We start from the raw sequence: 22,085 nt of genomic DNA, 5'->3' as shown, positions 1-22,085 counted from the left end.
AAAACCGTGGTTCATCGTTGTCCCAGGGGGCGCATAGAAAGCGTCCATGCCACACCTTGTGATTCCCTCCAGGTTCTACTGTTTCACTCATTTGCAAATTGACTTTGCCCTTTTTCTGTCACATCTCTGCTCTCCAACCCTGAGCTCTTACAGGCCACACTGCTTTTTCATCTTGATAGCTCCCACAGTGCCTGCCTCTGAGAACCTGTTTGCTAAGTGATTGAGAAGCTGCCATATCCAAAATATTAGGCACTAGCCTGACTGCATTGGCTTCAATCCAAAAGCAATGTCCAGATTCATTTGTTTTTATTTGTTAAGTCTAGAACTCTTCCACATCTTTAGTCCTCTTTTTTAATGATTTTTTTTTTTTTTTTTTTAGTTTTAGCCAAGCCTTCTCCATATCTGTCCAGATCACTGTAAGAAGGATTTTAAAGCAGAAATACAAGGTGATTGACACACCTCCCGGGACACCTGGGCACCATCTGGCTATAGCTCTGAGGAAAGGTTAGAAGCCCAGTACAAATATGGGGAATCCTTATACGCAGAAGTCTCATCCTTAATGAGGTCAGAAAAAAACAAAATAATGCGATGATGAACAGTAATCTCTACTAACACACAGACAAGTTAAACAACATTCTGGACTGTAATCAGAAACACAAATTTGCTGGCACTCATTTTGTGTCTAGTCTCTCTACCCCTTGGATCTGATGTCTGCATTTCAGAGTTTAGCTGGCTTTGAGTTTGCTTCAGTGAAAAAGAAATCTCCCAAATGTGACTGAGAAGAAGACCCAGGACAAGCCAAAAGCTAGAATGAGGAAGTAAGAATCACAACAAGGGTATTAAAGAATTGACTGTAATGAATAGCTTTAAAGCCCTAGCTGACTGTGTCCTGGCAAACTCCGTTGGGGTCTCTCCTCTACTTTCCATTCTTCAGGGTGGTTGAACTCAGTCATTCCAAGAATACAGAGAGGATGCTGAAGGTGGATGGGAGAGGTGAAAAAAGCCTTGCCAGCATCCCACTCCTAAGTCACTTGTTCATTCAATAAATATTTCTTGAATATCTACTATGTCCCAGAAGCTATTCCAGGCACTGGAAATCAATGAACAAAACATAGACCCTCCAGCCTTGCCCTGGTAAATCTCTGCTCTCTTGGTGTTTCCACACTGCAGAGTGTGTAGATGGTGAGAAGCCTGTGGGGAGATGGGTGGAGGGAGAAGGCTACCAGGGAAAAAGGAGGCCTGAAGATCAGAAAATGGGATGGGGGTAGAGGAACCCAGAAGGAGTAACTGAAAACAGAGGGCCTAGCCTGGGAGAGGCAGTGGGGAGAAAGAGAACTGGGTAGGAGGGCCTCTGACTCAGCACACCCAGCTTCTGGAGTAGGGGGCTCTGCCTCAGACCAGAGGCCTCCAGAGAAGACCTCACCACTTGCTGAAGGTTTTATCCTAGAGCTCTGGGCTACTTTGTTACCTGAGCGTCTCTGAAATTTTCCGGAGAATTCAGGATGTGGCAGTTGGCCTCGTAGGGCTTGTCTCCCTCTATTCTGTGTGTATGAGGACCTCCTGTTTCCTCAGAGCTCAGAACCCAGGAAGGAGAGAGCCCCCTGCTCAGCCAACCATGTGACAGCCTACTGTGGATGGGTAGGTGCTGCCCCCTGGTGGTGCTAGGACACCATGCTCCAGACCTCACTTGGCTGTGGTCCTGGGAGAAAAAGGGTCGGTCAATTCCAGGACCTCAGGTTATCTCTCCCATCTGGGTCTCAGCTTGCTCTCTCCCTTTTCCATTGTTCCAAGACCTTGATATCTGACAGTTTTAAGCAAGACCACAAAGCAGTCACAGTTGGAAATTCTGAATTCCACAAACTTCTTTCCCTTCATTATCACCTTTTCTCCACTTTCCTTCCCTGACTGCCCAGGTTTCTTCTGGCTGTCTGGAAATGACATCCATCTGGGAGCCAGTTCATGCTTAAGTGTCAGCCACAGTGTGCTTTCCTCAGCAGGGATAAAGGTATGGCAAATGAAGAGAAAAGAGAGTAGTGTTTGATCCCAGAGTGGGCTGGATGAGGGGTGTCGGCTCTGGAATGGCCCCTATAAGGCCCTTTCTCTCGTAGGGCTGAGGCTGATCTGGAAGGCTTGAAAGCCTGACATCAAAGCTATTTACATTTCCTACTTGGTGCAAGGCTCAACCACTTTGGGATAACATGAGCCACCCAGTCTCCTCTCCATTTTTTTCTTTGGACTCTGCTTGTTTTGAGGGGCTCCAGGCCTAGCAACAGGCCTGTAGGTTCCAAGCCAAAAGCCTAACCATTGCTATTCACATATCCCTGTTTTGGTATTCCAGCTCCAGCCAAGGACCGATCTCTCTTCCCTCAGATACAGGTCAAGGAGCCAGCATCCTCTCCCAGCCTTCCCTGCTTCCCAGACTGGTTAATTGAATTGCTTTATCAGCCATCATCACAGAGGCAGAAGGTGATAGAGCTTTTCCCCTTGTGGAGGGAGAGTTGGGAGGATGAGTGGAGGCTGAAACCTCCTTTGTGCTTATCACTTCACTTTATCCTGCCTCCCACCCCCACCCCCAAGCAGCCTGCAGAGACTTGCAGGCTCCAAATCAAATGCTGATAGCCTTCCTAGGAGGGATCTGGGAAGAACCCAGACATTAGGACAGCCCGCTGGGCCTTGCAGAGGTCAGCTGGAAGGGCTCTGCACAAGGGCTGAAGATGGGGCTGGGTTGCAGTGAAAATCCTAGTGCAGGTGTATTTGGGGCCCCAGGGGAATTCCAAAGATGGCCTTTCGGTGGCCCAGCTCTTAAAGGGAAAGGATCAGAAGGGTGTAGACTACAAGCTCAGGCCTAGCCAGGACTAAGAGTATCATAAACCATGAATTTGGAGTCAAAAGGCTGGAAGGCACCTGGGTGTCAACCCACAGGCACATTCTCCTTGAGAGATTCCAAGCCTGAGGAGCAGCAGCGATTGCTGGGAGACTGAGCTGGGCCTGGGGTTGCACCAAGGGTCAAGAAGGACCCGGGGTCCATGTGGCTTCTGCAGGTAGAACAGTGTTCATGGGAATCATGGAAATAGTGTTCAGGATTGGGGCAGCTAAGTGGACCCCCAGAGCCCTCCTGGCTCAAGGCTGCTGAGGTAGAGACCTAGCCTGGGGGTAGAGAGTAAGAGTGCCCATGGACACACAGTAGGTCAGGGCCCAGCTGGTAAGACTCCTTGGCACTCCATGCTTCTCCATCTAGAAGAGTACAGATTATTCCCACTTGGGCCAAATTCCAGCAAAACTGGTTTATTCCATTAGTGTGTTCATTAGTCCCGATGGGCCCGGTCCCCTCTAGCAAGGTCTCGGAGAAAGGAAAGTGGTGTCTGGAGAGGCAGAAAAAACTTTGGCTCCTCTTGGATGCTCATGAAGCCTAGGGGTCCTTCCCTGCTTGGGTCAGCTCTGGGAAGAGCAGATAGACCTAGAAGGCAGCCAGCTCTGACCCAGGGAGCCAAGGGCAGAGCTATTCTCTGCAGCTGGCACCAGGGCTCACATGGAGTAATCCTAATAATGGCTGGGTGGTTGTTGAGTGACAGACATTGTCTTCTCCCCATTTCCCAGGGTTTCTTCCCGCTATGTAAGTAAATGCAGGAGAGTCCCTAGCACTGGTGAATATAACAGGGAAAGGTGAATAATCGTGCCAAGTCAGATTATTATTGCTTCTACAAAGCAGGGACCCCTGCCTGATATTGTATATTCTCAGTGCTTAGCACAGTCCCGGGTGCTCAGAACATTTGGTTTATGTTTGATGGATGGAATTAATGAGGCAGTGGGATGAGGGTAGGAGAGGGCCAGAGCCCTCCCTGTGAGCATCTTGCTATACTGGAGGGTGCACTGGATTGGGAGAAACCCAGTCTTTGGCCTCAGTTTTGCCCCCACCTGGTTGACACTCGGGTCCCTTTCAGCCCTTTGACTCTAACTCCATGGTTTATGAGGCTCTGATTTCCCCTTGCTGGGCTCAGTTTCCCTGACTGTTCTATGAGAAAGTTGGGCCAGATCAGCACTAAGGTTCATACGCTGTGAAACAAATTACCCAGATTTCATGGTGTAAATCCAACAAGCTTTGTATTTTGCTCATGATTTTGTGGGTCAGGAGTTGGGAAAGACTGTTGGCCCTTGCTTAGAGTCCCTCCTACAGCTGCAAGCAGATGTGTCTGTCGGGGCTGCAGACATCTGAAGCTCAGCTGGGCTGAGTGTTCACCGTGGTGCATCCATGTGGCTGGCAGTTGATGCTGGCTGTTGGCTGGGAGCTTGGCTGAAGCTGTCAACAGAACACCTGCAAACACATGTCCTCTCTGGCACAGGCTGGTCTCAGGATAGTTGCACTTCTTAGAGGGTGGCTGGGTTTCCCCAGAACTCCCAGTGGGAGTGGCATAACCTAGTCTAATCTAGACCAGAAGTCATATAGCATCACTTCCACCATATTCTATTGGTCAAAGGGAGACTTTGTCCACCAGATTCCAGGAGTGGAGCATGGATTCCGCTCCCTTGAAGTGTTAAAGAATTTGAGGCCTTAAAAAAAAAAACCCACCACACGCCTATGGTCTGTAGAAGCCTTCTCCTTCTGTCCCAGGCCCTGGGGGTGGGGCTGGGTGAGGCTGTTTGGCTGGTTATGGTTGTTAGGGGAGCAGGAAGTTGTGTGGGATTGGTGAGACCTCCCCACTTTGATACTCCCTTTCCTTCAAATGATGCCTTCTCTTCTTTCCTTCCTTGATTTCATTGAGTTTTAGGCTGAGACTGACCTTTCTGAATAGCTCTTGGAGAATGACTCACTGCAAGGGTAACAGGGGCCCTGGAATGAAACAGGCGCATGAATGTACTCTAGTTGTAAGAAGAAAGGAAGCTAATATTTAATGAACTCCTATTCTATTCGTTTAGAAAGAATTCTATACTGGATTCCAGCAGGTTTACTACAAGGAGTTCATTTTTCCTTCCCAATGTCTCTGTGAGGAAGGGATTTTATTATCTTCATTTTAGAAAGTGGGGTTTAGAGGGTTCAGGGACTTGCCTCACGTGGCAGGGTTGACAATAGAGCCATGACTCAGACCTAGCTCATGCCCCTGCCTGGGCAAACGTGCAGCAAAAGAAGCTGTCTCCCGTGTCCCCTGCCTGGGCAAACGTGCAGCGAAAGAAGCTGTCTCCCATGTCCCCTGCCCACATGCCCTTCTCTTCCTCCCTGTCTGCTCCCAGGGCAGGGCCCAAGCTTAACCATTCACCTCCTGTGAGAACTTACTTGTTTGTGCCCCACTCAGGGGCCAATGACTGACGATCTCTGCATCCTCCAATAGGCCGCGAAGCTTTTGGTCCCCTCCCATCAATAGGTGAGGTCTGTATGCCCTTCCGTTAACTCTGGGCAGATGCTGTCACCCACAGAGTATGGCTGAAGTGATACTGTGCCATTTTCCAGGCCCGGGCCTTAAGAAATTGGCAGCTTCTACCTCCTGTCTCTTGAAATGTTCTCTCTGGGTAACTTGAGCCATCGCATACAAGTCTGGCCGCCCGGATGTGAACTGTGCTGTGGAGTCCAGTTGTCTGGGGAGTGTGTGAGCTTAGACTGCCAACTGTTCTCACTGAGGTGCCAGTCATTTGAATGAATGTGAGTGAGCCTGCCTTGGGCTCTCTGGACCAGCTTATCTGCTAGTTGAATACCACTGAGCAACCTCAGTTGCCACTAGAAGAGCCACACGGATAAGCCCTGCATGAATTCCTTACCCAAAAAACCACGCGATTTAATAAAAATGGTTTTTTCAAGCCACTAAGCCTTGGAGTAAATTGATACATAACAACATGTTATCTCATTCAATCCATTCATTATACCTATCTTACAGACTCGAAAATTAAAGCTCAAAGGGCTTAAATAACTATCTCTAATTACTCTCTCAGGAAGCAGAAGTCTAGCTGTCGTTTGAACTTGAACTTGGGACATCTGACTCTGTAACTCCCTCAAACTCAAGCATTTGTGATACTGCTTCTTAGTGAATTAATGTGTCCTTTAGGGCTGGCATTCCAACCCCAAACATTACCTCCAAATAAAGAAGTGAATTAATTTTCAAAGAGTGATATTTTTAGTACCAAGACATTCCCCTGTTTGAGAGAGAGGAGATTTGGAGATGGTGGGTGGGAGAGGAGGGGCTCCTTTCTCCAAACTCAGGACAGTGGGTGCTGATTTATTTATCTTTGTATATCCATAGGTGGCACAGAGTCTGTTCATGGTGGACACTTAATAAATGATTGTTCAAGAATAAATTAGCCACAAAGGAATAAGAGATGGAGAAACTGGTAAGTGGACTAAGAGCTGGAGCAAGAGGTTGTTGTGCCATCTGGTGGCTATTCTTGGAACAACACTTTCTTCTCTGCGGCAGGAAAAGGAAATAGAAGGTTCCTTGGGGCACTTAGGCTGTGTCAGGGATCAGGCAGCCTCATTCTAGACTGGAGTGGGGTGCTGTGGGGTGGGGCCTCCCCCAGGAGCCAGAGTTTTTGTTTCTTCCAATGTCTGTGCCCCTTGAGAGTGGACAAAGTGGTGCTTCCCCTATCCCCCAGCTCATTCTGTTCTTCAGAGCTGAGCATTCAGCAGATGCTCAATAAATACTTGAGACTGAACTTTGAGAAAACAAGCAATGTGCGGCCTCATATTTCATCTCTACCCTCTAATGAAGTTTGCGGAAGAGATAGCTACCTTGAAGAGATGGGCCATTCCCTCCGAATTTACACCACGGCCTGCTCCTAGAGAACTCTCCAGCCCCCTGCTGCTCGCTACCTGACTCCCAGGCCTCTGGACACTGGCACCTTCCCACCCCCAGCCCTCCCCACCTCCACCCTGGCAGAACTGACCGGCTTTCTTCCCGGCAGTAAAGCAGGGCAAGAATTTCCCCTATGACATCTTGTACACAGACACCAAACACCATCAGATGGAGCCTCATTTCCCTCACTTGGAATAACCTGGACAGCGGTGCATTTCTGAGCTGTTACTCTGTGCTCACAGGAGATTAGACGTGTGAACTACTCGGAATCCATAAGGCCTGCTGCCAGTGTGTGTGCTATCAACCATTCTGGACAATTCCTAGGGGAATAAATGCGTGCCCTTCTTCATGCCCCTCAGACTCCTCAGCTGGACAGCCAGCCAGCTTCCAGACTCCCACGGCGGTCCTCGCCCACACACACCCCCAATCTGTCCTCAGGATCTGTGACCTCCCCCATCCCCTCTCCCTGACCCTGGAGCAGGTCAGAAAGGCAAGAGGCGTTGGGTAAGAACAGACACTTTATTGTACACCATGTGGGGAGCAGAGAGGAAGGAGGGGCTGCAGGGGTGACGGTGCCTCATCCCCCCCCCGGCCGAGTGCCCTTGACCCAGGGTTCTGACCAGCGTGGGACATGTGGACTGGACTCGCTCTGAACTGAAGCCAGAACTGAAAGGGTTGCTGGCCGTGTGTGCTTGGGTCTGTACAAAGCAGTGCCTGCGATGAGAAGGGACTCTGGGCCCTCCTTCTCCACCCCCAGTCACTAGGCTCCAGTGAAGGGGCAGCAGGCCCCACAGGTGGGGGCTCAGGGTGTCAAACGTGTCCCAACCTGTATTCTGGTAGCAAGCGGTGAGGGTAGTGCGGCTGAGAAGGGCAGAGGGCAGCCCCCTGCCTGTAACACTGCAGGCCTGCTCGGTCCCGGGACCATGCAGGCTCTGACCCCTAGCCTCACGTCCTATAGGCTGACTTGAGGGGTCTCTTCCTGGCACTAGGAAAGCAGCAGTCCCACGGACTTATTGCTCAAAGGCAAAAGTCAGTCTGGTGGGCATCAGCCTGTGTGCCCACCCATCCACCCAACATGGGTCTCCCTCAGGCTTCAGGTTGCCTCAGCGGAGAGGGCTCCCTGAGCAAGAAGCTGGTGATGGGGGCTGGAGGCCAGGCAGAGGTGGGACCGGGGACCAGGGACTCCTTCAGGGACACCCCAGGCCCGCCCTGCCCCGCCCAGGAGTCTGCTCTGTTCCTGGTGGACACTGCATGGACAGCACCAAAGTGAGCCCCATGGGGACTCTGTGCAGGAACACAGGGGCCCGGCCCTCTTTGACCGCCTCCTGCTCCCCCAGAGAATTTGGGGCTGGCTCTTACCTGTTAGATGCCCCACTTGCCCTTGACCCCACTGGCCCCGCCCACTCCCAGCTCCCCTGAGAGTGAGCAGAGAGGTGTGTGTGTCAGAAGCACACAGGAGGGGCAGCCGTCTTCTCTGAGCGCTGTCAGGGACGTCTCAAGGACAAACGCCGGACAGAGGCACTCTGAGATGAGGCCCTCTTGGGGCCTCAGCATCTTCAGAAACCCAGCACTTTCCCCGGGGATGAAAAGCTTGTGATGCCAGTGGGCACAGCCAGAAGTCTGGCTGGAAAATAAATGTGCAGACTTCTCCCACCCCTTAAGACCCCTCATTTCCTGTTTCTGGCAAGCCTGATGGTGTGAAGGCAGTAAGTCACCAGCAAGAGGCATATGCTTTTCTCACAGCCTTCCCACAAGACTCTACCCTGAGGCCTTGCCCAACACAGCTGAGAGGAGGAGGCAGCATGGTCTTCAGGAACGTGAACACTAAGAGTCATAGATCAGCACCCTACGCACACCCACATATGTGCACACACACACACACACACACACACCAAGCTCTGGGCCCTATGTCTAACGGCAGAGACACAACAGGATGGGCCCAGCCTACAGCAGCAGCTATAAGCGCTACTAAGCCCACAGGACCAAGCAGACGGCCACAGCTCAGCCACCCTGTCACAGGTTGGCACGATAGGGCCTGGTCCAGCCACACGCTACAAAATTAAAAATATATCAAATATACAATGAAAATAGATCTGTACAGCACTGAGGATGAAAATAGTCCACCAGCCACAGTATAATATTGGGTTTGTCATTTAACAGCATTTACACCCACATGTACAGATTGAATATACAATAGAAATAGAATATATAGAAGAGTATATATAGTAGTGTCTCTCCTGGGGCCTTGCTTTTCCTGGTGCTATTTCTGCTCGGGATTAGGCACAGGGCCAGGCAGGAGGCGCTGTCAGGTGAAGGGGTGCCTATGGCGGGATGCTGTGCCCCAAAAGCTCATGTCTGTGTGTGGATGTGGACCCCCCTCCCCTCATACACTCAGGAGGGACAGGCGGGGCTGAGAAGGCTGGCAATGGAGCAGGTGCAGGGGAGGGATGAGGAAGAGAGATGGCGAGTGGACCCCAAGTTGGGTGGGGGAAGCCAAGGGACTAAGGGGTGAAGAAGAGGATCTGGGGCTACTGTGCCCCTGCCAGTGCTGAGAGCACTCAGAGGCACAAGAGCAACTCAGGGCCCTCTGTGAGGGGCGTCAGGCCAAGCACCATGGCCTGTGCCTGCCGTGCCCACCACAGCTCTCCAAGATGGAGGTCTGCTGTCCCAGCCAGTCTTGCTCCCTCCCTCCGCCCCTTCTCCCCTTCCTTCCATCCATCCATCCTTGCATCCTTTCATCAGTCCATTCATCGCTCTGCACACTTCTGACCTCCAATCAGATCCTAATCCTCTTAACCTACAACCCTATCCTGGGGGCGTGAAGGTAAGCATGGGTGGGGATGCTTCAAGGCTGGGACCCAGGACAGAGTCCCGGCCCTTGCCCTGGGCAGCTTCGGTGTACCCAGTGCTGCATGCGGCCCTCCCTGCCACTGGCGAGGCAGCCTGGGAAAGGTTTCTGAGGTGTCCACACACGCCGTGCACACCGGGTGGCTGTGCTTATCCAAGGAGAGTGGTGGTGGCCCAAAGGGGCAGTGAAATTACCACTTTCTCCAGGTGTGAGCCCCTGAACACCAGGGGCCCCTGTTCCAGGAGAGAAGCTGCCACTAGCGAGAAAGTCAGGCCCTGGGTGAGAGGGGAGGGGGTGTGCTTCACAATTGTGCTCCAAATCTGAATTGTGCTGGGAACCATCAGGTGTGCTCTGGAAACCTCTCCTCTCCGAGGGCAGAGACAGAGGCACCGCTCTGGCCTCCAGGACAGGGGTGGGAGGGCAGGCAGGCTCAGCCCTAAGGGAGGTGGGAATAGTTCTGGGGCCAGGCATCGCCCTTTCAGGTGGGTGGGAGCACTCCCCACCCGCCCCAGGCAAGGCCGAGGTCCTGGAGGTCTGTCTTGAGCTGGGTGCTAAGGTGCTAAGGAGCCCCCTCATCTCACCACCTCTGCTGCCGTGGCTCACGCTCAAACCAGCGGAAGCCATCTGCCTCACCAAGCAGAGCCTGGGGATTTCTGCAGACTCCATCCCCAAATCAGAGCCCTGAGTCCTGGCACCTCTGTCCCATCACTAACCTGCAATTGGGCACCTCTCGGCCAGGACACCCTGCCTAACCCCTCCCGATGACCCTCGCCACAGCTGCCACCTGGCAGCACAGACCTAAGGGGCCCCAAGACCTAAGAACTGCAGGCACCAGCAGGAGAGGGAGGGAGGGATGAACTCGAGAGCAGCCACTTGGAGACTCCCCTGTGCCAGGAGTCGAGACTTCTGGGTGGTTCCAGCTACTCAGCGGCAATTTGGTAAGACGATCTCAGAAGGTTAGCTGGGGTGGGGGCTTAGCTTGGGGGACAGAGCTTCTCCCAGGCCCCACTCAGATCTAGGGAACACAAGTCGGCTGGGACAGGGGTCGGGGATGAGACAGGGCAGAGCCCCTCTCCTTGCGCGGAGGGCCTGGCCTGGAAGGCGAGGCCAGATAGGAACACGTGGGCTGGCTGAGTGTGTGTGTGTGTTGGGGGTGGGGGTGAGGTGGGCAGGGCAGGGCAGTGGTCACAGCTCCGACTCAGGGGTGCCGGCCAGGAGGTAGCCACTTCCATAGCGTCCATTGGGGTTGCCGCTGGTCTCCAAGGGTGAGGTACTGCCAGGCCCTAGATAGGAGCGGTGAGTGGGCATGGGGGAGGGTGCCTCGCTGGGCACCTTGCTGAGGATGAAGCGGGTCTCGTCGTTCTCCTCCAGGTTGGAGATGTCCTTCATCATGCGGCCCTTCTTGTAGGACACGGAGAGGGTGTTGGAGCCGTCGGACAGCAGGTGGAAGTGCCGCAGGACGAACACCACAGGGATGGGCAGGACGGCCACGACAATGAGCGTGATCAGGATGGCCATGGCCCAGTTGGGGAAATACAGGTAGCGCTCAGCAGCCTAGGGGTGCACACAGGTGAGCGCTGCTGCCTGCCTCGCTCTGCAGCAGCCTCGCCCTGCAGCAGCCTCGCCCTCTCAGACTCCTCCTGCCCACTCCCATCCCTCCCACACTGCCCAGGCACTGGCAGAGTTGGGGTCATCAGGCACTGACCCTCAGGTCAGCTGGTCCCCTTGGCTAAGGGCTGAGCCTCCCCAGGTCTCATTTTCTATACTTGTGTAAAGTTGGGCTGGTCACAGAGTCATCCACAGAGAAGGGAAGCATGGGTTAGAAAGACTGGACAAGTGCATTCAGCTTTCTGCCTGTTTTCCCATGTGTGTGATAGCAATAAAACCATCTCTCTCTTTGGGCTGCTGGAAAGGTTACAGATCAGATGTACAGAGCCCCTGGTGGGGCCCGGCACCAAGCAGTCGCCCTGTAAGGGTTTATCTCTATTACCTGTTGTATTAAAGGCCTGGGAAGATGCCACCCCAGATCCCTGGGGTTTCAGGCCCCCACTCTCACCTCCTCCCTGATCCAGGCGCTGTAGCCCGGGGGCGTGACCCCAAGCTGGATGATGCTGGCCGTGGTGAGCACAGCCATGCATAGCGGAGACACGAACTTCCACATGTAGAAATAGAAGCGGTAGGGCTGGAAGCCCAGCATCTCCGTCAGCTCCTGCATGAACCTGCCAGGAGCAGCAGAGAGTCCAGAAGTTGGCACCCCCACTGCACTTGCCCAATGCCCCCAGACTCCTGCAAAGCCTTCACTCACCAGTCCCTTCTGTCCAGGCTCTTCCACTCTTCACATTCAGTACGTTAGTCTGTGGCCCTGATGGCCTCTGAAAAGCCTCTGCTAACCTCCTCTAACTTACTCTATGTCACATCACATCTCACCCAGGGAAGGGGTACCGGCCACAGGGCACGCCCTGGGCACCTGGATAGGCTCCACAGGGCTTTCCCGGGCACCCAACCCCACTCACACTGACCTGGCTCTAGACTCCCCCTGCTGGAAGAGAGGCAGAAATGCCTGTCCCTGGCGTCCAAAGGCAGAAGGCTGCCCTGACTCAGGTTTCTAACCATTGGGCCTATGGGTGGAATTCGGGACACTGGCAGACTGTGCACATGAATGGCAATTAAAAAATCATCTTTACCTCAGTAACACCTAACTGAAATCTTGTGTTTCTTTCTATTACAAGTGCAAGCAATGACAGCAGTATTATCAGTACCCATGAGGCTGTAAGGAATTGATTAAATCACAGATATTTTATCACACTACAATTGAGATACCTACAAATGTCATTTATGCTCATCACTACTTAGAAATTACCATTGTTATTAGACCCATAGCTAGATCTTGTAACTTAATGCAGTAAGAATAAAGCACACGTGTATTATTGCTGTATCACAGATTTAAAACATTATTCCGCTAATATTCAGGATAAATTCTAGGGCTTCCCTGGTGGCTCAGTGGTTAAGAATCCGCCTGCCAATCCAGGAGACACGAGTTCGGTCCCTGGTCCGGGAAGATCCCGCATGCCTCAGGGCAACTAAGCCTGTGCTGCACAGCCAGTGAGCCTGTGCCCTAGAGCCTGAGAACCACAGCCACTGAGCCCGCGTGCCTCGAGCCCATGCCTGCATTAGCAGAAGCCACTGCAACGGGAAGCCCCTGCACCACAACCTGAGAGCAGTCCCCACTCCCGCCCAGCGGCCTGGGGCAGTTGTGTCCTCTCTCGGAGACTTGCTTTCCCTAAGTGATCTGTAGGGGCCACTTTCTGGCTAACATTCTGACTCTGTGACCTGCTGCCTAAATCACAAGCAGCCCTGGAAACACAGCACTCTCTGGGGAGTCATGAGGCGACAGACCTCTCCTCCTGTTCCCTACCTCTCCCCACACACCCCCACCCCTTACTTCTTGGTCCCATAGATCCAGGCCACTGCGACATTCTCGAGGATGACGATGACGGTGAGCGGCAGGGTGGCCGAGTAGTCATCAAACATGGTGACGAAATAGTTTCCGGAGCGCTGGACGAACAACAGCCCCACGAAGAATGCAAAGACACAGCAGCCCACTACAGAGAGCCGGGAGGCCAGTGTGGGGGCAAAGGTGCAGGGTGGGTGGGGCCTGGGGTGTCTTCAGGGCCCCCAGGTTCCTCCCATCCCAGCCCTCCCCCCAGCAGGCCTGCAGCTCACCCTCCAGAAGGCCCAGCCCTGCATGGAGTGGGGCAGGGGTCCAGATGCCCAGGTTCTGAGCTCCCACTCTACTAGGTGGGGAGCATCCTGGAGCTGGGAGTGACCAGGATGAAACAGGGTGCAGGGTTGGCAAGGAGGGAGGCCATCCTGCCCAGACACCTCAGCAGGCCCTTGGGAAGAGGGGCAAGTGAACCAAGAAAGAGGCCTATCTCCCAGCCCAGGTTTGGCACAGATTCCCAAATAGCCTTCTCCCTTCTGGCTCTGAAGTGCTCTTTTTGGGGTGGTTCCAGATGCGTCCCGGGTTGGGTAGGAGTAGGGAAGCTTTCTAAGTATGGAGTCATGAATAACCCAGTAGGAACCCAATCTTCCTAAAGTCAAAGCCACCACCTGATAGCTTCCCCCGCCCTCCCGGGGCAGCCCACAAGGCCAGTGGGGACCGCTGGGAGGAGTTACCTGTGAACATCTCCTTGGGCACCTTGAAAGTGTCGATAATGGGCGTGGTGATGCCTGCCATGGTGCCGATCATACTACCCAGGCCCAGGTTGATGAGCATCAGGAAGAACATGACAGACCAGAATGGGGAGGCAGGGAAGTGCGTCATGGCCTCGGTGAAAGCGATGAAGGCCAGGCCTGTGCCCTGCACAGACTGAGGGTGGGGGCAGAGGGTGGGGCTCAGTGGGGGCCATGCCCACCTGGGAGCCTCCTGCTTCCTTCTCTCTGCCCTTGGAGCTTTAGGAATCACTGTTCCCTCTTTCCCAGTGATCCCTGCCCCTACCTAAATTCTCTTGTTTCTGGCCAGTGGGTCTCAAACTTGAGTGGGCATCAGAATACACCCCAGGGAGTAAAACACTAATTCAGGACTTCACCTGTGAGACCTGGGATCTATGCATTGTCCAAGGACCCCCAGCGATTCACATGAAGATGCTCTCTTTTAGAGACACAACCAGCTCAAGACTCTCCTCCTCTGAGCAGTGCAGCCATCTCCAGCTCTGAGTTCCAGACCTTACCATAGCGGTCTGAGCCTCTGCCGCCCAGTGGACTCACATTGGAGCTTTTAAAAAACACTGATGCCTGAGTCTCTCCCCAAGGACAATGATCTGCTTGGCTTAGGGATAGAGCTGGATATTAAGGTTTTATAAAGCCCCCAGGGGACTCTGATGGGCAGCCAAGGTGGAGAACCACTGCTGCAATGTTGGGGCCCCTGCTCATGGGGAACTGACCACACACTGTCCACTGACATCACTTCTGCACCCTCCTCACAGTGTCAGGGTTTGGTCAGGGAACACCCACTCCAACTGTGTGAGAGTAGTGCTTGTCATTTGGTTGTTATCAAGATTGTATTATATTTAAAAAATCCTACCTCTGTCCAGAGGACCAGGCCCCACCTGTGAGAATGGGGCAGGGTCTCAAGGAAGGGGGCCGTCCTTTATACTGTCAGGGGAAGAAACCAGGGAGGAGGAGCCCAGACAAGGCCTTTTAGCTCTTGATCACATGGGAAGAGGTGAAGGGGACTCAGTCCCTGAGCATTAGGTTGGTGCCAGTAGAATGCAGCTAACTTTTCAACTATTCATGGGGTTCTTGATGTTTGAACAAACTCCCGGAGATAGTGAAGGACAGGGAAGCCTGGCGTGTTGCAGTCCACGGGGTTGCAAAGAGTCAGATGTGACTGAGCAATTGAACAATGACTTTTTAACAAGCAGGGAAAGCTTCACCATCCCTGGCTCCATGGAGAAGGGCAGGGTTGGCAGAGGCTGACAGATGGGAGCTGGTGCAGCCCCCAGTGAGCCTGGGCAAGCGGTGGATCCCAGGACCCCATGGGCATGTCTGTCTCCTGTTACCCCTCCTCACAGAACAGTCACTTTGAAAGTCTCTGGCTGTGCAAACGGGGACAGAAGCAGAGTGTCTAAGCTTGGGCCTGCTTGTCAATGAAGGGCAGCATATCCCTGCCCTCCCCAGGGGCTAAAGGTCATTGTGGCCCTGCGAGTGGGGGAGGGGCAGAAGCATCAAGACTTGAACCCTGGCTCTCCAACTTCCTAGCTGTGAGATCTCGAGCAGGCTCCCAACTTAAAGGCTGCTTGCCTGTAAAACAGGAGACGACGTTGACACTCAGCTCTCAGCGCTGTCCTGAGGGCCCCGGAGGGACAGGCAGCAAAGGGCAGATGCTAATGTAAACACTCACATTCTGCGTGCCATGTCTAAGGCACAGTTCCCAGGACATCACACATGGCAGTGATGGGTGCGCAGGAAACCCGTTCAAGGAACGGGTGAGCTGTCCGGTTCCCTGTGATTTCCGGGATGTGTGTGTCTGTCTTGTCTTCTCGGTGAGACTCAGCCTACCTCAGGGCAGGGGTTTTGGCCAGTACCTTTCTCTCCAGCACATAGTAGATCCTCGCTTATCAAACCAAAGAATGAGTCCCTGGAGGCTTTCTGCACCCAAGCTCCAGCCACCCATAGCCTGTCTCTGGGCCCTGCACTCCCACATCTGCCTTCCTGCCCGTCCTGGAAGGACAGCCTCCCCCATACCTTATCTAGCTCGTCCTCCAGAAGGCAGGGATCGAGGCCCAGGGCTGAGAAATGGTCCTCCTTCACGGTCTTGATGACCTTGTACATCTCTGCATAGTCCTTGGTGGTGAGGTGGGAGAAGTTGACGTGGGGAGGGATGAGGGCCCGGCTCAGGACATCATTGTTGAGGTACCCCAGGATTTTCTCAGCATTCCTGCAGCACAAAAGACACAGCAAAGTAAAAACATTAAAAAAAAAAAAAAAGGTTTTTTAAAAAAGTGAAGGTAAAAAGGCAGGACTGGGCACCATCCAGGGGTACCTCGCAGACACCCAGGAAGGTCACTGAAGACCATGGACACAGACATCTCTGAAGCTGGCCCTGTGGTCCAGGGCTGAGGACAGAGAGCTGCTCTGACCTCCATCCCCCAGCCCCGGTGGAGGGGGGCTCTCCCAGGGGAAGGTGGACTGGAGAAGAGAGGACAGGAGGAGAGGGGCCACCTACTCGACCACACACTTCTCGTTCATGATGTTGGCCTTGAAGCCCAGCACAGCGAACACCACGAGGGTGGCCAGCACCGAGGTGAAGAAGTTGATGAAGGACACCAGGGCAGCATCAAAGTGGCAGTTGTTGTCCTGCTTGTTGTAGCTGGAGAAGGCTATGACGCCCCCGAAGCCCAGCCCCAGAGCGAAGAAGACCTGTGTGGCTGCCTCCCGCCATACCTGGGGGTCCAGCATCTTGTCCAGCTACAGTAGGGGAGGGGCAGCCATGGCAGGGCGAAGAAAAGAGACACAGAGATAACGGCTTTAGCGAATTCCCTGGCAGTCCAGTGATTAGGACTCAGCACCTCCAATGCGGTGGCCTGGTTTCCATTCCTGGTCGGGGAACTAAGATCCCACAAGCCACGTGGGGCAGCCAACAACAACAAAAAAGAGCTTTATTCACCTGCAGTAGAATTTCCACCACACCCTCTTTCCTCAGCCTCACAGAGGCGGCGCGGCACAGTGGTAAAGAACTGTGGTTGTGTGACCCCGGGCAATTCCCTTAGCCCCCTGAGCCTCAGGTTCCCCACAGGTAAAACGCAGAAATTAAGAGTATCCGGAATCTAAAACATACAATGAACTGGTGAATATTACGAAAAAGAAACAGACTCATAGATACAGAAAACAAAGCAGTGGTTACCAGCGGGGAGAAGGAGGTGGGGAGGGGCAACACAGGAGCAGGGGATCAAGGGGCACAAACTATTGGGCTTCAAATAAACTGCGAGGATATATTCTACCTCACAGGGAATACAGCCAATGTCTTATAATAACTATAAATGGAGTATAACCTGTAAACATTGTGAGTCACTATATTGTACACCTGTAATTTTAATAATATTGTACGAAAACTATGTGTGTGCATGTGTGTGTGCACGTGTGTGCATATGTGTGTGCGCACGTTTGTGTGCATATGTGTGTGTACGCTCAGTCGTGTCCAACTCTTTGCAACCCCATGGACTGTAGCCTGCCAGGCTCCTCTGTCCATGGAATTTTCCAGGCAAGAATACTGGAGCAGGTGGCCATTTCCTCCTCCAGGGGATCTTCCTGACCCAGGATTGATCTCGCATCTCTTGCATCTTCTGCATCGGGAGGCAGATTCTTAACCACTGCAGCACCACCTGGGAAGTCTGTGCATCAACTATACTTTAATAAAAAAAAAATTGTATCAACTTCAGATGATTGTTGTGAGACCTAGGTAAGTTAAAATAAATGCTGTGTGCTGAAGTAGTAATTCCAGGTTAATTTTAACTGCCATCACTGCTTACCATGGAGCTATCATATCAAGGAACATCTTCAAAGCTATCAGCAATGATGTGTAGGGCAAACTCCAGGGAGTGTCATTCGCTTAGACTACAGTGTGAATGGCGCCTCCTGGAGCCATGCAGTATATGGCCTGCACAACAGTACAAGACAAGTAAGAACACCAATATCTCCCTGATACCTCATCCAACCACGAGAAAGACACCAACTCCTCCCTCTTGCTCACCCAAACTCCCTTTTCCAAAAAAGAAAAAGACCTAAAGTTCATCTGCACATGCCCTAGATCACAGAAGAACCACCCCCTCAGCTCACCCAACTTGAAGCACAGAACTCAGACACTTCTTAGAGAGGGGACCCCTGGCCCGACCCTCCACCTGTCCTCGGATGTGAGAAGAGCCAGGACCTCCACAGCATCTAGAGGGCATGGGGTAACTTCCAAACATTTTCATGTCTGTTTTCCTTATACTGTTTGTTCCTCAAGGCAGGGACTAGGGCCTGGGCCCAGCATAGGATTGTGGAGTCAGACAGACCCAGATCTAAGTCTGACTCCCTCTTGAAACTGTTGTGAAGGCTTAGGTAAATGACAGTGCCTGTTTCATAAGCTTCTGTTTTCTCAGCTGAAAAATGGGAATAATAATAAAGTCTTCCCCCCAAAAGACCAAAGAATGTTCTACTACACAATTGCACTCATTTCACATGCTACCAAGGTAATGCTCAAAATCCTTCAAGTTAGGCTTTAACAGTACCTAAACCGGGAACTTCAAGATGTACAAGCTGGATTTTAAAAAGGCAGAGGAACCAGAGACCAAATTGCCAACATCTGTGGGATCATAGAAAAAGCAAGGGGATTCCACAAAAACATCCACTTCTGCTTCATTACTATGCTACAGCTTTTGACTGTGTTGATCACAACAAACTGTGGAAAGTTCTTAAAGAGATGGGAATACCAGATCACCTTACCTGTCTCCTGAGAAAAGGGTATGCAGGCCACAGAGCAACAGTGAGAATGAGACATGAAACAACAGACTGGTTCAAAGTTGGGAAAGGAGTCCGGCAAGGCTGTATATTGTCACCTGTTATTTAACTTATATGCAGAGTAGATCATGTGAAATGCCAGGCTGGATGAGTCATAAGTTGGAATCAAGATTGCTGGGAGAAATATCAACAACCTCAGATATGCAGATGATACCACTCTTCTGGCAGAAAGCAGAGAGGAACTAAAGAGCCTCTTGATGAGGGTGAAAGAGGAGAGTGAAAAAGCTGGCTTAAAACTCAACATTCATAAAACAAAGATCATGGCATCTGGTCCCATCACTACACTGCAAATAGATGGGGGAAAAGTGGAAACTCAGACACTTTTAAAGAAGTGTCTGTCTTTATTTTCCTGGGCTCCAAAATCACTGTGGACGATGACTGCAGCCATGAAATTAAAACATACTTGCTCCTTGGAAGAAAAGCTATGACAAACCTAGACAGCATGTTAAAAAGCAGAGACATTACTTTGCTGACAAAGGTCCATATAGTCAAAGCTATGATTTTTCCATTAGGCATGTACGGATGTGAGAGTTAGACCATAAAGAAGGCTGAGTGCCAAAGAATTGATGCTTTCAAACTGTGGTGTTAGAGAAGACTCTTGAGAGTCCCTTGGACAGCTAGGAGACCAAACCAGTCAATCTTAAAGAAAATCAAACCTGAATATTCGTTGGAAAGACTGATGCTGACGCTGAAGCTCCAGGCTTCACTTTGGCCACCTGATGTGAAGAGATGACTCAAGGGAAAAGACCCTGATGCTGGGAAAGAATGTAGGCAGGAGGAAAGGGGATGATAGAGGATGAGACGGTTGGATGGCATCACCGACTCAATGGACACGAGTCTGAGCAAACTCCAGGACACAGTGAAGGACAGGGAAGCCTGGCCTGCTGCAGTCCATAGGGCTGCAGAGTTGGACACGACTTAGCGACTGAACAACTCCCTCCCAGAGTGATTGTGGAGACCAAACGTACAGTCTCAAGCAGTGCCTTGTGCACAGGATCCTTTAATCCTGACAAAATGCCTCTGACCAGGTCAGGCCAGGGGTGGGCTTTTGGTTTTTGCAGTTGTTTGGGGGGAATTTTTTTGGTGGAGGGCAAGGAATTGTTATTTATATTTGGAAAGAGTAAACGAAGACCAAAGATGAAATACCTCACTCAAAGTACTGGAGCCAGCCCACTGAGACTCAGGAGTTACTAAATACAGACTGTCCGACACTGGGCAGTGGCATCCTCCCAGCTCCATCTCCTGACACAGCTGGCCTGCAGCTACCCTCCTCTGACCACTTTCCCCTCAGACCTTTGCTACTGAGGCCGACCAAAGTGACTTCACTCCAGACAGATGAGGAAGGCAAGGAGTGAACTAGAAAATCTGCCTCCCCCGTGGGGACAGCCCCACATGGTCCCAGGCTGGCTGCCCCTTGCTGCGTGCCTATGAAGGAGTCTGCTCCTTGTGTGCAGAGTGAAGTGATGGGCTTGGGTTCTTCCAGCTCTGATATTTCAGCCCTAACACTGAGGGCAGAAGCTCAGCATCTCAGCAGCTTTCCAGGCATGTCTGAGCACCAGGAGTCACTCCCCAGCTGAGGAGGTGGTGGCATGCTTGGAGGCTGGGAGAATGATGGGCTCAGGGAGGAGGAGGAGGAAGAGGAAAAGGAGGAAGGTGACAGCAGAGCCTTCTGGCTTCGGGTCCTGTACACAGGTAGAGGCCTAGGAGCACTGCCTGGTTGGCTAGTATTCGAATTCCAGGGAGATTACAGTCCCCCACCCTGTGCAGAAGAGATAAACCCACCTTTGGCCCACCAAGAAAGCCCAAAGTGCAGACCTTAAGGAGCCAAGAGCCCCTTGCATCCTCCCACCCCGTCTCCCTCACTATACTCTCAACAGCTATAACGTGCTGGGGGCTCCCTGTGGATACAACATGCAGCCACTCGCTCACCAAACCGTGCGGACAGGCCTGGTCCACAGCAGGTAAGGTCCCAGCTCTCGTGGAGCTGACGTTCTAGTTGGACAGATGGACATTGGTCAGACAAGCCTATAAACAGACGCTAAGTTCCAGAAGTGATAAGGGCTGAGAAAGCCAGGTACCTAATTCTAGGAGAGAGTGTGATGGGGGAATTGAGTTGAGTCAGGTCAGGGAAAGCTTCCAGAGGAAGAAATCTTTTTCTTTACTTTATTTTTGGTTGCACTGGGTCTTCATTGCTACACTTGGGCTTTCTCGAGTTGCAGCAAGTGGGGGGCTTCTCTTTGTGGCAGTGCACAGGCCTTCTCACTGCGGTGGCCTCTCTGGTTGTGAGGCATGGGCTTTATGTGCACAGGCCTCAGCAGCTGCAGCACGCAGGGTCAGTAGCTGCGGCGCATGGCGGCGTGTGGAATCCACCCAGACCAGGGACTGAACGCGTGTCTCCTGCATTGGCAGACAGATTCTTACCACTGTGCCACCAGGGAGTCCAGGAAGGGTTGTTTGAGCTGCCCACACTAAAGGGAGGGAAGAGGATTCAGACAAAGGAAACAGTGTGTGCAGAGGCCCTGAGGGGGAAAGGAAGGACACCCTTTTCACACGGGGTATGTGGAAGAAGGGAAGTAGAGGAGGCCAGCCTGACTGGAGTGTTGAGGACAGGCCGGAGTGGAACAGGAAAGGCTGGGAGAGTCAGAGGAGCCTGAGCAGACGAGCATGTCTTGATCCTAAAAAAGCACTGAACAGGGAAAGCAGTAAGGGGTGTGAAAGAGGAGGGAAACAGTCAGGTGGGCATTCCTATAAGAAGCCAGTGAATGCAGCAGACTGGCAAGGAAACACTTTCTGGGGCCCAGGCGGGAGATGAGGGTGGCATTGTCTGGGGTCAGGGAGGTACAGATGGAGAGACTATGGCGGGAAAACCCGAGCCTGCTTTAGTGATGGACTGCTGACGAGGGGTGCTGGAGGGAGAGATGCCAGGGTGACGGCCACACCTCTGGCCTGCAGACCCTAGTGGGTGGAGATGGAAACAGTGGACGAGGGGCAGGATTCGATGGGGTTTGAACAGGGGAGGTCCAAACATCCCTTCTAGAAATGTTGAGTTTAATGTGTCCTTAAGATCTCTACAAGGAGATATCAAGCCAGCAGTCAGACAGATGAGTTTGGAGCTTCGAGGGGAGCACAGAGCTGGAGGTATGATTTGTGAGAAGCAGATGGACCAGCAGGGACTGCAGCTGAGGCTGTGGGTAGAGCAAGAAGAGGCAAGAGCAGGGGCCAAGTCAAGGTCTGCAAGTTTAAAGCAGGAAGGAGGGGGCTTTCCTGGTCCAGGAGTTAGGAATTACCCGCCAGTGCAGGGGACACGGGTTCAGTCCCTGGTCTGGGAAGATCCCACGTGACACGGGGCAACTAAAGCTGTGTGCCGCAGCCACTGAGCCTGTGCTCTGTTACAAGAGAAG

General features: G+C 52.4%; 1 protein-coding gene across 3 annotated transcripts in view; it reads right to left on the bottom strand.

Moving 5' to 3' along the window:
• Positions 1-7,276: 7,276 nt before the first annotated feature.
• SLC6A17 (solute carrier family 6 member 17) overlaps positions 7,277-22,085 on the bottom strand; it is a 55,839-nt gene continuing 41,030 nt past the window's right edge. For all 3 annotated transcript variants that reach the window (XM_012178162.4, XM_012178160.4, XM_060401390.1), the window contains exons 7-12: positions 16,352-16,593; positions 15,871-16,063; positions 13,801-13,993; positions 13,067-13,226; positions 11,681-11,843; positions 7,277-11,178 (exon numbers count right to left, since the gene is read on the bottom strand). In XM_012178162.4, the coding sequence (XP_012033552.1) occupies positions 10,810-11,178; positions 11,681-11,843; positions 13,067-13,226; positions 13,801-13,993; positions 15,871-16,063; positions 16,352-16,593 (1,320 nt within the window). In that variant the 3' untranslated portion in view covers positions 7,277-10,809. The remainder of the gene's footprint in view (positions 11,179-11,680; positions 11,844-13,066; positions 13,227-13,800; positions 13,994-15,870; positions 16,064-16,351; positions 16,594-22,085) is intronic.

Source organism: Ovis aries, chromosome 1, assembly GCF_016772045.2.
Source record: "Ovis aries strain OAR_USU_Benz2616 breed Rambouillet chromosome 1, ARS-UI_Ramb_v3.0, whole genome shotgun sequence".
NCBI classification, from domain to species: Eukaryota; Metazoa; Chordata; class Mammalia; order Artiodactyla; family Bovidae; genus Ovis; species Ovis aries.
Note: the sequence above shows the minus strand (reverse complement) of the source record. Positions and strands in the feature narration are given on the sequence as shown.